Raw genomic sequence first — 15,722 nt, 5'->3', positions numbered from 1 at the left:
CGTGCGTGCGTGCATGCCTGGCTGGCTGGTTACAGTTGTTAAGCATCAAACCATATCATAAGAAGGGCAATATCTCACACACGCGCACACAGACAGACACACTACATAAAAACATCAAAGAGCTTCACACAGCCTCCAAAGACAGAGAGACAGAGACAGAGAGAGAGAGACAGAGAGAGAGAGCACCTACTCTGCCATCAGTGATGCATTGTGTAATTTTAATAGTTCTGTCTCCCTCTCACATGTCATCCTTGTATCTGTCTCTCACGCATGCATGCACACACACACACACACACACACACACACACACACACACACACACACACACACACACACACACACACACACACACACACGTGCGCACACACATACTGAAGGCAACGACAGCAACGATATTGAAAAGGGTGTTTTTGGGTTGAATGGGAACATGTTCAGCAGCCCTTGTCGCATTGGAAGCCAAACAGAGTGCAGGTAATGTCTCACTGTCCATCAGGAACAGGCCCATGGCCCATTTTGGCTCCAAGTCTGCCAACCCACAGCTTAAGAGATTATGTTTGAGGCGTATGCTCAGCGTGGCAAATTAATAATATAACCTTAATATGTAAGTTTGAGTCCTGGCCTATAGGGAAACACCATGTACACACTTACAGTACAGTATCTTTTGGGTCTTGAGCTGTTTTCCGGAAACCCCGTACATTAGTGGCACTGCACTGCCCTCTGCTGGTGAATCAGAGAATTTCCGAGTCTTGTATGTCAGAAAGAATCTCAATTTGAACACCCATTGTCTCATTCCAAACGCCAATGTTTTATTCATCGACGTTCTCTCTCCCTTCTTCGTACGCCCTTCTTTCCGCCCGCAGCTACGACCTTCCTGAGTACGGCAGCCGTAGGAAGCTGATTTCTCCTGCAGGCCTGTATGATGAATATGGAGAGGTGGTGGTGGACGACGACGGCAGTTATTACTACAGTCCACAGGACTCAGAGGGAGAGGTAAACACTATGCACACACACACACACGCACACAGTCACACACACACACACACGCACACACACACACACACACACACACACACACACACGCACACACACACACACACACGCACGCACACACACACACACACACACACACACACACACACACACACACACACACACACACACACACACACACAGCAGTAGAATACAATCATGAAGCTTCACTGAATAAGTGTGTGTGCAGTGGTGGATGAAGGACTTAACCCATTCTGACCTGAGATCAGATTCTAAAAATGTCTATTACATCCTGACAGTTTAATTATTAACCCATTCTGACCTGAGATCAGATTCTAAAAGTGTCTTCGATTTTTCAAAAATAGCAGACCTACAAGCTCGTATCGCGCCACTCGGTGGCGCGATATGAGCTTGTAGATCTGCTATTTTTCAATAGCTAAAGCATAACATGATGCCAACACCAAAATGGGTGCCCGGTCAGAATGGGTTAAGTGAAATAGCAATACCACCATGTAAAAACAAATACTCTTTTACAAATAAAATAAATGGATAAATAAAAAAACAAAGTCATTAAAATGTTGACATATTATTGCTTATAGCAGCTTTAAGGTCTACTCTATTTTATACTTTGGCTATACAAAAATAGCCAATCTAGAAGCTCACAGTGTAGTGTTGTGAGCTTGTAGATCAGCTATTTTCAAATAAGACATTTGATTAATAACTTTGTAATCATATCAATCTGCAAAGTAACTAATAACTAAATCTGTCAAATAAATAAAGATGTAGTGGAGTAGAAGTAATTAGAAAATAGCAGATCCACAAGCTCTGGCTTGTATATCTCTTGTATTAGTAATAGTAATATTAGTATTAGTAGTAATAAGTAATTATTATAGTAAATATTATATTATTTATTAATGACATAGTAAAATGTTGAAAATGAGTGGAATGCCCCTTTAAGTACAGTATAGGCTACTTATGTATTTTTAGTTACTTTCCACCACTGATGAAAAAGGATACCATGTTGTTGTTGAATAATGTGGTTCAGAGGAGAAACACACATGAGAATTAATCACAGATCGCCATGAGACATGATTATCAATAGGCATGCATTGTGCGTGCGTGCGTGTGTGTGTGCGTGCGTGCGTGCGTGCCTATTTATTGTATTTCATTTTGCAGTTGTGTTATTTCATGTTTGCGATACTTCACATATGTCATGTTTGCATATTTATCCTATACATATATTATTGACATGGCTTTGGAATAATATCACCATGACAACAGGTACTGGGTCACGGGAGGAGACCAGTTCGGGGGGGCAGAGGTATGTCCCACCATGCCAACCTCCAACCCCCACATCCGCCCTCTCGTGGTGCCCCCACCAAGACCCCCAGAGCCCCTACCACAGATCATGACAAGAAGCTAAAACTAAACGGTGGTACGACAACTAAAACAGAGCCCCAGGCCCAGGGTTCCAGAGCTGCCTCCGCACTCAGTGCTGTGAGGAAGCTGAGTTCTCTGTTCTCTTCTGGGAGTAAACCAGGCACACAGCCCCCTACCGTCCACCAACCCTGGAATAAAAGCAGAGTAGGACCGATGGAGGACAAGAATGGGGTGACTAAAGAAGAATTAGGGATTGAGAAAGGAGCAGGAGATAGTATAGGAGGAAAAGGAGGGACAGCAGACACTGACAGGGTTGGAGAAGTTGGGGAGAATACACTTAAAGGAAGGGACGATACAGGAGGAATAGGATGGGAGACGAGGGGAATAAGTGAGCGAGAAATTGAAACAAGGGGAAGAAGTGAGCAAGAAATTGAAATGAGGGGAAGAAGCGAAAGAAGTGATATGCCGAATGGTGGAGTTACATATGACGGAGGAAGAGACAGAAGAGGCAGAGAGGACAGAGGAGAGCTCCCTGGAGCAGCCGCTTCTCGGCGAGCAGCCACCCCGGACGGCGGTGTCGTCATCGACGGCAGTTACTTCCAGACTTCCTTGGAAGCCAAGAGGCCACTGTCAGGCAAGCGGCGCCTCAGCCAGGCTCTAAGCGTCATCTCCCTCAGCCGAAGGCTCCACGGACCTGCCAGGGTGGGAGACGCAGGAGAGGAGGGATGGAGAGAGGGAGAGAGCCGGGGTCCGGGAGATGAAAACAGACATAGGCATGGATCCATTGGAGACATGACTGTTTCAGCGGCGGTGAGTGACTCAGAGATGGGAAACGGCAGAAAAGACGAATTCAGCAATTCGGAGCAAAGTAGTCCGAGCTCGTCTCTTCAGGGAGAGAGCACAGAGGATTCTGATGAAGAGGCCAAGTCTAAAACCAACTCTGACACAGAAACGGAAAAAATCACGTCTGACTCCGAAACGGAGCAGGAAGACGTCGGGACGTCCGACGGTGGGTCGGACAGCGAGGGGAGCGAGGTTTCGTCTGAAAGTGAGGAAGGAACAGAACGATCAAGAAGGAGGAGCAGTAGTGGCAGTACTAGAAGCAGGAAAAGTAGTAGTAGGAAAAGTAGCAGTGCCAACGTAGAGGAAGATGGCGGTATCACTACCTCAGAAAGCACTGGTTCAGACTCAAAGAGTTCCAGCTCTAGAATGTCCAGTTCTAGCTCAGTCAGTGGAAAAGAGCAATCAAGGCCCAACACTTCTAGACACTCTCGCTCCTCTGGCTCGCAAGAAAGCATGGAGGAAGATAGTGAGGAGGACTCTGAGGAAGAGGAGGGCCTTTCACCCATCACCGAAGATAATGAAGAGGAAGAAGAGAATTCGGAAACTTCAGAGGAGGACGAACCAGATTCAGAAAACAAGTCAGCCGATTGAAATATGGAATGAGGCCTTATTCTCTCCCACCAAGTAAGATCTTCCAGAAAATGCCTGGACTGGGTTTGCAGTTCATTTCCTGAGTGGATTTTTCACTGTAACTTCTCTCTCTCTCTCTCTCTTTCTCTCTCTCTCTCTCTCATTCTCTCAGTGTGATTTACAGAGAAGAGTTTACACGACTCGCATGTCTTCTCTCAGCCTCTTTGAGAACGTACTCCCTCTCCATCATCGTACCTCATTTCTCCCCGCTGTCTTTGTGTCTGTCATAACAATTTTGTTGGTGATCTTACATTTCCATCTGTAGCGTGGCTCTTTGTGTGATAAATATGGGAAGGCTGTCTTGTCATGTCAGCATCTGTCCTTCCCACTGATGATGCAGCTCAATCACTTAAGCCTGGTACAGTACGCTTTGGCGACAATGGAATGTTTTCAAATTAAGACAACTTTTTACCTCTATGCTCTGACTTTACTTTGTTCCACTGTTGTATTCCTCTTATTTCTTTTCATTAGTCAGTTATTGTATTTGTATTTCACTCTTTGATTTTGTTTTGTTACCGGTGCTTCATTTTCCAGGGTTCTCTTTTCGGAGTAAAATTGTGGAATGGTTGAAATGATTGTTAAACACTTTATGCTTTGGCTATTTAAAAATGCCTGGTCTACAAGCTTTACATCACATGTTATTGAAAATATTTTGGGGAAAACTTGAAACAGTTTTGAAAACATTTTAAAACCAGTGAACATATACGTTGTCCTGTACTGTAGGCTACGTTAGTCTGGTGCATGATGGATGGGTGAAACATAGAGGCGCTGTGACCTCCGCAAATATTGTATTTAAGCATTTTGGTAAGGGTTCAATTTGGGAATATTAGCCATGTGGTGTGGTGTAATGCTGCTGGCAAAGCACATGTTTTATGTCAGGGGAAAAACTAGCAAGAAGACTGTTGCACTGATTGCACTGCGTGTGTTTCCCAAACGGTGGCCCATTTGTGGTTCACCAACCAACCGACCAATTTCCTTTCCCTACATTTAAAAAAATGTATAGTCTCTGCATTGCGAGCTTGTAGATCTGCTATTTGCTGTTTGCATCCCGGGCAAACGTTTAATCTCGCTTTTGGGTCTCGACTTGAATAGTTGTGGAACCACTGATTTGGTGTGTGCTGTGCAATATTGGCAATTAAGCTAAAACACTTCTTGTTTAGAGATTAGGTGCATGCTAATGATATAGATGCAGTAATGGTCTCAACAATCCAGTCATCTGTGTGTGTGTGTGTGTGTGTGTGTGTGTGTGTGTGTGTGTGTGTGTGTGTGTGTGTGTGCTTGCGTGCGTGCGCGTGCCCTTCCTTCCCTCCAGTATGGCAATAGGAAGCGTCGGATCAAGCTGGTGTTGGACCGCGAGTATGAGACCAGCTCCACGGGTGAGGAGAGCGCAGCAGAGGGCCAGCGGAACCGCTTGTCCTCCAACCTCAACAGCCACAGTAACACCAACGGCAGCATCTACGTGGCCCAGAACGGCTCCATCATCCGGACCCGGCGCTCTGCGACCGGCACAGCTCCCACGCACGCGCACACCACCACCAACAACCTCAAGCTCAACTCCCCCGTCCTTAGCTCACGGCTGGCCAAGCACTTTAAGAAACTTGACAAAATGGCTGCCACGCAAGAAGAATGTATCCCCCTGAACAACCCCAAAGCGGCCACGCTCGGCGGCCACAACAGTCTGCGTAGCTTCAAAGGCTTCGGGATGACGGCATCCGCGACCGCCACCTCCTCCTTTTCCAACACGGACAACAACAAGACACTGAACACGCTCAACACTCGGCCCTCCAGTGTCTCTTTAGGTTCGAGCAGCACCAATAACACGGGCCTCGAAAGCATAGCGTCCAAATCGAACCTGCTAAAAGCTGCACAGAGCAACATGGAGCAGGCACAGGGCACACCGGAGCGAGAGAGTGGGGAGGAGGAGAGAGAGCTAGAGGAGGAAGAGGAGGAGAGAGAGGCGATAGTGGATGACAGCAGCGAAGGCGGTGATGCTGGAATTGTTGTAAACGAACCCACGGAATGTCCGACTCCTAGCGACAGAACCCAGTCGGATGAGGAAGAACTGTGGATGGGCCCGTGGAACAGCCTGCACATACCCATGACCAAACTCTGAGGGAAATACATTCCATTGTGTTTTTATCCTAGAGATCCAAGATTTTAGCAGTAAGACTCATTCATTTGGGACTAAGTAGGGATGCTCCAATCAGTCAAAAAGCTCAAAGTGGGGTGCAGGGACCCCCAGGTCAGGTGTCCTCGAGGTGGTTCCAGGGGGTCCTCAGCAAAATGAGGAACAGTTTAAACACTTGTAGGTCACACCCAGATTTGACCCTTGTTTGTGTCACAATAGTGATGCGATATTCCAATATTTGATGAATCAAAGTAAATATAGGAGGCCAAGTTTTATTTACTCCAAAACAACTGCAGATTAATTGAGGTTATAAATGAATGTTTTAAAGGGATATTTCACTTTTTTTTTTTTTTAGAAAAAGAAAAAAAGGATAGTAAGTATTAAAAAAAAGAATAATGAAATAAATCATGGTCCCCTCACTCTTTAGAGTAGAAGAACATTCTAATGCGTGAGGTGAAAAAGTGAAATATCCCTTAAATATATAGTTTTGCTTGGCCTCCTATTTACTTCAATTCATTATATTGGAATATTGGATCAGGAATAAGACTAAAACAATCTCCATGAATTCAATGCTTCATGGGTGAGCTATCCCTTTAAGCTCTATTTCATTTTTTTATCAAAGATTTTGACAAACTTGATAAATCTTCTCCGTAAGGCGCGATTCATACTCCTATTTTAGCGCTAAATAAAAGTCAGTTCGGCGCTGTAGAGCCTACAATGTGACGTCGTTTGAGGTTCGGGGGGGCGGGTAGGGGTACCGTCCTAAAGTCAGCTCTTCGGTGCTACTGAAAATGTCTGACGAGCCGAAATCATTTCGGCACTACAGCGGTAAAGAATCGGCCCCTAGACTATAAAAGGTCAGGTCTATAATGCGTTATAACCACATTTATAATGCATTATAATGCACTCATAAGGCATTATTACTGACTTATCACTTATAATATATAATGTACAAGTTCTGTTCATAATGCATTATAAACTCAGTGGAACAGCAAATTATAACTACCAGGTAACGCTTAAAGATTGGGTCTATAATGCATTCTAAGGCACTTATAATGCTTCATAACACTCGCTATAAATGTTTTATGATAATGCATAACAACTTATAACAAAGACACTTTATTGCGACTGTAGGCAGCATTTACTATGAAAGCCTGCATCTCCCGTCCGTCAGTTAGTTAGTTAGTCACCCCACGCCTCCATATATGGTCATGCCTCATGACATCACACCTCCATATATGTATACGCCTCGTGACATCACGCCTCCATATATGGTCATGCCTCATGACATCCTGACTCGTGACCCCTGGATAACCATACATGGAGAACACTGGATCATCACCTAGATCTGCATATACAGTAACTCTACATCTGACCTCAAACCCTTAGATCTCCAAATATGGAGCTGGCCGGTTCTGACATTCCATATGTTGATTCTCCCCCACCCGTCCTTCCTGTTCTGACATTCCATATGTTGATCTGACCTCATCAAACCCTGTACACTCAAGACACGCTCCATATATGGCCTGTACAGAATTAATTCCATATGTTGATCTGACCCCCCATGGCAAATGCCAGCAGTCTGCCATCACCCATGAGGCCCTCAGGGCGTCTTGGTATAATGTTGGTAGTTAATTATTATGTGCTGTTCCTCTGAGCTGTTAATTAGTGCATTATGACTAGCACGTATAACTTTGGCTCTAATGAACTGTATAAGTTGTCATACATGATTATAAACATTTATATTGAGTGTTATATCTGTTATATATGTCTTATAATTGCATTTTAGACCCAACCTTTTAAGTGTAAGTGTACCATCTTCTCTCACGGAGGGCCCTGGCACCAACTTCTTTCCGATAGGGGTCTGTGGCCAAATATGAATCCATTTGTGGGTCCTTGACATGGAAATGAGATGCCATTGTGCTGTATCACATCATTGCAAACAACTTGTTTATGTTTGATTCATAATAGTTGAACCGTGAAGCATTTACAGAGAGTAAAATAAATTCAAAAATGAATAATGACAGCAGACTAGTCCACTGGTAACAGATTGGTATTGGCCAATGCTTTTTATTGTACTTGCTGTATGTATTATTTATAGACTTTTGGTACTAGCTCAAACATTCCCAAATGGAGCATCCCCGCAGAATCCATATTACTACTGCTACACTGGACCGTGAACTATACTGAGAGGACTGTTTTCTACTTTGCTAATACATAATGAAGTGAAAAGACAATAGCCCTTTAAATGACTGAAGTTGCTTTGTGGAACTGCACTTTGATTCAGTATGAATAGGCTATTGGCACAGATCCAGTCTTAACATCAACATGTGATATCTTGTGTTGTTCCAACTTGCCTTTTTTACGTTATCAAGTTGCTCTGCAACCTTTATCCAAATAAAAGAGTGGCCAATCAACCAGTTGTTGACAATTAGCTTGAAGAGAGTTTGTCGTTGCACAGCGGATGTCATACTGGTTTTACATGTTTACAGATATTTTTCAACTTTTGCTCTAATATTAGATAGCCCTGATGTAAATTAAAAGATGAGTGTCAAAGTATTTTCATTTAGTGCTTTATATCGTGTTATTTTTTTTGTTTTTTTTTGTTTTTCTAGGGGGCACTATGGCAATTTTTTAATGTTTTTTCTCCCCAACCAATGGATGATATTCAGAAGAAAGAAACCTCTGCTGTTCATGGAAGGGGGAACAACTGTCAAGGTAAAGGCCTATTCATAGTCAAGTTTTTGGTGAAGAGGTGACCACCAAATAGGTGTCCACTTCTTCACCTAAATCTGGACTATGAATAGAGCTTTAGGGCTCCATTTTCGTCACCGCTAAACCCCTTATCCCTAAACTTCTTTGCCTTTTTTTTTTTAATATATTTTTGAATAGTTCAATTAGCCAATCTACATTGACACGTTGTGAGCTTGTAGACTGGCCATTTTAACTATTCAAAAAGGTTTTGCAAAATAGTAAAAAAATTAAATAAAAAGACAAAGACGAAAATGGAGCCCCTAGTGTTGGATGAGGTCCCAAATGCAGACAATGAAAGCAAGAAGGTCAAGTTCTGCCGTTTATTAACAAAAACGTTGGGAGGCAAGCAAATACTGAACAATTGAAGACTAAGAACACAAATGAAAGACATCTGAGGAACTGGTTAGATAGACTAACAGGGTATTTAGACACAGGGACTAACAGGACACAGATGAAGTTGATGGACATGGACAATTAATTCACAATTGCTATAAAAGGATATGTGGAGATTGAGAATAAAACTAATCATAAGGTGACAAGACAAGTCAGGTATTAGTAACTATAGGGCAGACAGGAAACACTCTGAACATACTTCAACAGTTCAACAGTAAAGTAACCACATAACATGAAGCTATATTATGTTACTAATATAAACTAAAACACAAACATCCTGACAATTATGTCAAAAAGGAATACAAAGTCCCGGTCCAGGCACTTGGGGATCTTTTAAGGCCTTCATTACATTTGGGCTAGAGACAAAAATACACGGTGTGCGCCTTCACCGTGAAGTACAAGGTGGTGGTCATCTGCTCTGATTCGTTGGCCGCTGCTCTGATGGCTCTGCAGGTGAGAAGGTCACGGATCGGCAGTCTCTCTCTACAGACCTCGTCTGTGAACTCATCACAGCACTATAGTGGGGGTTTTATGGGTTCCACTTCTGGGTGGAGGGCAACGAGGTTACCCCAAGGGGCCAGCTAGGCACTCCAATGTTGAAGCGCTGGGCCCTAGTGGTAAGAGGAAGGACTGCAGGACCCGTGGATTCTTGACGAGGAAACCCCGTGCAACCGAGCGCTCAATGTTAAAGCCCAGCTGCACTTCCGCATTTGGGCACCAAATTTTGGTGCCCAAATGCGGAATCAGCGAAAAAATGCGGAAATAGACGGTCCTTCCGGGTGCTTCAAAACGCCACTGAGCAACTTCCACTGACATGAATAGCGGAGGGGGCGGAGCTTCACGCCAGTTCAGTCTCTATCCTTTTAATACTCTATGGGTTACCCCTGTGGATGTGGGCATAGCCATGGGCATGCTGCAGAATAATAAAGGAGGAGCTAACCAGGAGGTTAGTCCCTGCGATATAATATATAGCGTCATGTCCAGGAGGTGCACAGTGCATCTTGTCCAGGGGGTGTATATGTAAGACCGATTTCCAGAAGAAAACTGTATAGCGGAGTAGTGGAGGTATGGCAGAAGATACCTTTAGCTTCACAGTAAACGAGTTTAAAGAGTGTGGTTTATTCATAATTTTCATTATTATAATTTCTCTAAAGAAATATCACTTTCACCAATAAACTTTTTTTTAATAATTCAGCTTACTGTGGAGACACATGCTGGAACTTTTTACTTTGAAATGTTTTGTAGTTTTTGACAAAGTTTATTTAACATAGCCCAATGCATTCTCAATAGCAATAGCACAAACTTTGGCATGCTACTAGTCCTACACTTACACCTAGAAACCCCATTCAAACCTATTTAGGTTAATCTTACAGTGCAACAGTGGACATCTTTGAAATGTTTCATAGTTTTAGAAATATAGTGCTTTCAAATTTGAGAAATGTATAATGGGGTTCAATGGCATGCAGACTAAAGTTCTCAAACTCTGCCCGAACCCGACCAGGCCCGACCCGACCCGACGTTTTAGGGCCGGGCCGGGCCCAAAAAATATGCTAATTAGTCGGGCCGGGCAGAGCCTCGGGCTCTGTGATTTTCCGCAATTTTATTATTATTATTATTATTTTTTAAGTGTTATTATAATGAAAATAGCAATTCTGTTATTTGTGTAATGTGATTGTGTATACGTGTATGTATTTATTATGAAGAGGGCTGCGCTATAGGGGATTCACGTGTGACAGGAGGAGGACTGGAGACGGGGGTCGCATCGCACTGGCATTTCAGACTCGGAGGCCTCGTACACACATGTCAAACCATGTGACTTCCATTGGAAAAGCATTGAGAATGAGGCGGCCATGAAACAGACAGAACAGATCATGTCAGTCCAGCATGTGTGTACGAGGCCAGAGCAGCATTGCAGCCTGCCCCGCGCGCAGGCAGTAGAGAACAGTGGACGGTGAGAGACTTGCTTGCTACCGCTGGTTTCCCTCTGGTTTGCGCACCAAACGAGCTACTAACCACCAGTTAACTTGCCAAGTTGCCATATGCTTAAATATTTTATAAAATCAATCGGATTATCACAGCTGAAGAAGCGTCAGGTTTTCGTCATGTTGCACCGAGTCTCGTTAACCCAGCTGGCTGCGATGAATAAAACCTAATTATTAATCAACGTTACCAAACGATCCAGTGATATATAACTTAGCTACACGTAAAGCAACTTCACTTCAGAGGAAACTAAGGGAGGGAGCTGCAGCTGCTATTCGTGTTTACTCACCAGTCACCAGTTGTTATGCATCTCTCTTTTTTACCTGTCGGGCTTTTGTCGGGCTTCGGGCTTAACATTATGGCAATTTTTAGGGTAGGGCCGAGCCTCGGGCCCACCCAGTTAGGGTAGGGTCGGGCCGGGCCATAATTTTTGGGCCCGTTGAGAACTTTAATGCAGACTATGGCACGTCAATAAATCACTTTTACCTAGAAACTCCATTCACACTTTTTATAATTCAGATTACTGTGGAGACACATGCTGGAACTTTTTACTTTGAAATGTTTTGTAGTTTCTGAGTTATTTAACTTAAACAATGCATTCTCTATGGCAATAGCACAAACTTTGGCATGCTACTAGTCCTACATACTTAAAGAAACGCCATTCAAACCTATTTAGGTTCATCTTACGGTGGACATGTTTGCCTGAAAAGGAATCTTTGAAATGTTTCATAGTTTTAGAAATAAAGTGCTTTCAAATTTACAATGGGGCTCAATGGCAGACACTGGCACGTCAAAAATGCACTTTCACCTAGAAACTCCATTCACACTTTTTATAATTCAGCTTACTGTGGAGACAGTAGACACATGCTGGAACTTTTTACTTTGAAAGAAAAAGAAAGAAAGCCTGACGTTTCTATTATAGCTCTGTCTGTCTGTCTGTCTGTCTGTCTGTCTGTCTGTCTGTCTGTCTGTCTGTCTGTCTGTCTGTCTGTCTGTCTGTCTGTCTGTCTGTCTGTTTATTTATTACTAAAGCAAAATGAGATGGACTTCCTATACTTTACAATCAATCAATCAATCAATCAATCAATCAGACTTTATTGTCACAACACATTACAAGTAACATGGGTGAAATTTGGTTGTGCAGGCACTCATTGCAATTACGGGGATAGAGACAACAATCAGAGTTACACCAGCTGCAGCCATATTCGGCGCTGCTTATACTTCTCATAGCATCATCATAGAAAAATAATAATAAGAAGAATGGGGGTGGGGGGGGAGCATAATGGGTGAGGGGTATTGACAGAGAGGGAGGGGGGGGGGGATGGAGACATCAAATCACATACAGTTGCATTGTGTAGGCACGGAACTTGGGAGCGGGGGTGGGGGGTTGGATTTTTGGATCTGCAACAAAATAAAAAAACTCTGATCCTCACACAACACCTCGATAAGAGCGGCTGTCTGACGGCAGGAAAAAAAATTGTTACACTCGGGCAGCAGGTGGAGGGGGGGGGGGGGGTTGGGTATGTGGGTGAAGGCGGTGTGTGTGTGTGTGTATGGAGTTCATTGTCTGTAAGAGTTCTTGTTTATGTAAGCGTATCCTGGGCTGCTCTCATATCTGGGGCCCCGGGGTCGCGCTGTCTCAGTCCAGATAGTGAAAAGGGAATAACAGCAAAGCTGTGCAGACATTGCGGCCTTGCTTCTCAGGCGAAAACTCCACAGTGGATTGTGGGAGAGGGAGGGTGGAGGGGGGGGGAAGCGCGGGGGCACGTGAATCCTTTCCGTTGCCTTTCGTCAAGAGCCGAGTTTCAGATTATGTCGAGAGAGATTTTTTTTATTTTCTCACTCATCTTTAGAGTTCCACATTAAAGTTCCTTGTATTCCAGCCTGCCTTTCAAGACAGACTTCCAGCCTCTGCTCCACAGCCATGAGTCTATCAGATAGTCTTTGCAAGTTGATATCCATTTTCCGAATCAGCTCAGTGAAAGCCATGGACAAGTTCCCCGTCAGTCTCCCAAGGTCATCTATTGTGGTGAGCGGCTTCGGAGTCTCACCGACGTTGTCGACTGCTCCCTTCGAAATTTGGGCAATTTTCCGGTAGATCAGGGTGCCGCCTAGGCCACAAAACAGCCCCTTCACCACCATAATTCCAATGATCCAGATGTCCTCAACGTCCACCACCGTCAGTGCAGTCAGACAGAGGATAGACCAATTATCCTGGTAATGGTCTCTGACATAACCAGCAGGGTAAGATCCCGGTGGGCATGTTGGCTCCCCAGCACCGGAGTGCCTTTCAGAAATAATTTTGTCGAAAGCGCTCAAGGACCAGCTAATAAGATCCATGTTTGGTCAGAGATCAGACGAGAGGCAGTGCAGAGGGGCACGCGGTGAGGGAGAGAGATAGGGTTGTAGAGAGAAGAAAAGGTGCGACCGCCTCCTTCAGAAGCTAAGAGAGAAGAAAGAGTAAAAACAGAGTATACTATAGGCTATGTTTATATCTCTCTTCGTTTATGGTTCTTTAATCAATAAAATGCTTATCATTTATACTTCCAAGTATGTGTGTGTGTGTGTCCCTGTTTCCACACCATAGCGGAAAAGATTTTCCGCAGCCGACAGTCTCGGCTGTCGGCAGCCGAAAAGCCGGGTTTTTAGACAGCTGGTGGATGGAGAAAATGCTCCACTTCCGCTGACGACTTGCGCGACGGCCAGCCTACAGCTGACGCTCTCCTCTGCGGCAGATGTAAGCTGCCGACAAGCAGTGTGTCACCCGGCAGTGATATGCACTAGCCAATGAAACAGATGCAGCCTGCAGGCCATCTACGGGCGGAGTTTCAATTGGAGTTTTCTTCTTTCACAGACCCAAACGCCCCTGGGAGGGACTTGTGAATGTCGAGGGATACAGGGAGATATCTGGGCACCTCAAAGTAACATTGTCTGTCCAAAATCGTCTGAAGTAATGTAAAGCAGTGATTCTCATGTTTGCTTCAGATCACCCCTGTAATCTTTTCATCCATGGCACCCCTGAATTATATTGTTATTTATTTATTGTAACCCTGTTCCATGACATTGAAAATAACTTTATACTGTACGTTTAACCACTTGAACCCGGGGACATAAAATAGCAGTAGCCTATACAAGCAACGTGACATGTGTTCACATCTTATTACTATGTTAAAAAAGTCTCCCAGTGATGTCATATCAATATTTGCGTGTGTATTAATTCCACTATCAACTGTCACCCACTCCAGATTGACCATTGTACCAAAGGGAAATAAGTTAAATGGATAACAACATGACAACTGTGGCCTTAAAGATGAGGCTAAACATACACTCTCACCCCATGAGATAAAAAGTAATTAACAGAATCCTAATCACGGAACATATATATATGTTTGTGCTAAATTATGTGACTTTCATTCAGAGCACTTAGGATAATTATCTCTTCTCTATTCTTTACATTTGTACACGCTCTGGATCTGAATAAAAGTAAAGATAACTTAGATACTTTAAGAACTTGTGTCTTGTGTCAAAATCCTTTCAGGTCTTTTGCACTACTCTAAGGTTCTCTAGAGTTCATCTTTTGGCGTTTTGATACTTTGGGTTCTCACTTTTCCAGTGAAGATTTACAAGGTTGAGGTATCTGGTCGTTTTGGCTATTTGAATAGCCTCACTCAGATTTATATCTGTCAACTTGGTACTGTAATTCTGCAAACTGTTAATAAATATTTCAATCAATCAATCAAAAGCACCCCTGTGCCCTGGACTTGCAGCCATTAAGGCACCCACCTTACATCATATAAACTAAAGTGTACATGATGTGAACATGCACGGTTGACATTATCAGGCTAAATACATTCTTAAACTTCTTGTTTATGCACCCAAATGACTGGATTGTGAATGTGCAGGTAGCAACTTTTGTAGCAATGGTAGAAATATTAGACCCCAATTGTCAGATAAGCATGTTCTAATCATGCATCATTTACTGTACTTAAAAACATAAATTTTCCAAATAGACCCATTTTTTGTCCACTCTTCCTTGGTGCTCACCTATCTGTTACCTCATCAAGTACTGATTGTGCCCCCCCTTCCCCCCATATGCTATAAAACAGCCCAATGCACAATCAATATATATCAGAGAGCAGCAAGCATGTCACAGGAGCAGGCAACTGGAGGCAACGGATGAGGCGCTCGTCATGAGTGTCAGCCGGCACCCAATTATTTATTAAAGTGTACATGATGTGAACATGCACGGTTGACATTATCAGGCTAAATACATTCTTAAACTTCTTGTTTATGCACCCAAATGACTGGATTGTGAATGTGCAGGTAGCAACAGTAAAAATATTAGACCCCAATTGTCAGATAAGCATGTTCTAATCATGCATAATTTACTGTACTTAAAAACATACATTTTCCAAATTGACCCATTTCATTTTTTGTCCACTCTTCCTTGGTGCTCACCCGTTACTTCATCAAGTACTGATTGTGCCCCCCCTTCCCCCCACATGCTATAAAACAGCCCAATGCACAATCAATATATATCAGAGAGCAGCAAGCATGTCACAGGAGCAGGACATACAAATAGAGGCAACAGATGAGGCGCTCATCATGAGTGTCAGCCGGCACC

The 15,722-nt window shown here is 43.6% G+C and overlaps 1 protein-coding gene across 1 annotated transcript in view; it reads left to right on the top strand.

The window, feature by feature from the left end:
• Nucleotides 1-6,689, top strand: part of LOC310874472 (protocadherin-15-like) — a 282,612-nt gene extending 275,923 nt beyond the window's left edge. Inside the window, exons 39-40 of the mRNA XM_083787282.1 lie at nucleotides 861-990; nucleotides 5,156-6,689. Coding sequence (XP_083643408.1) covers nucleotides 861-990; nucleotides 5,156-5,956 — 931 coding nt within the window. The 3' untranslated portion in view covers nucleotides 5,957-6,689. The remainder of the gene's footprint in view (nucleotides 1-860; nucleotides 991-5,155) is intronic.
• The last annotated feature ends 9,033 nt before the right edge of the window (nucleotides 6,690-15,722 follow it).

Source organism: Protomyctophum parallelum (genome assembly GCF_964188405.1).
Source record: "Protomyctophum parallelum genome assembly, chromosome: 17".
NCBI lineage: Eukaryota > Metazoa > Chordata > Actinopteri > Myctophiformes > Myctophidae > Protomyctophum > Protomyctophum parallelum.
This window is presented reverse-complemented; position numbering and strand designations above follow the sequence as displayed.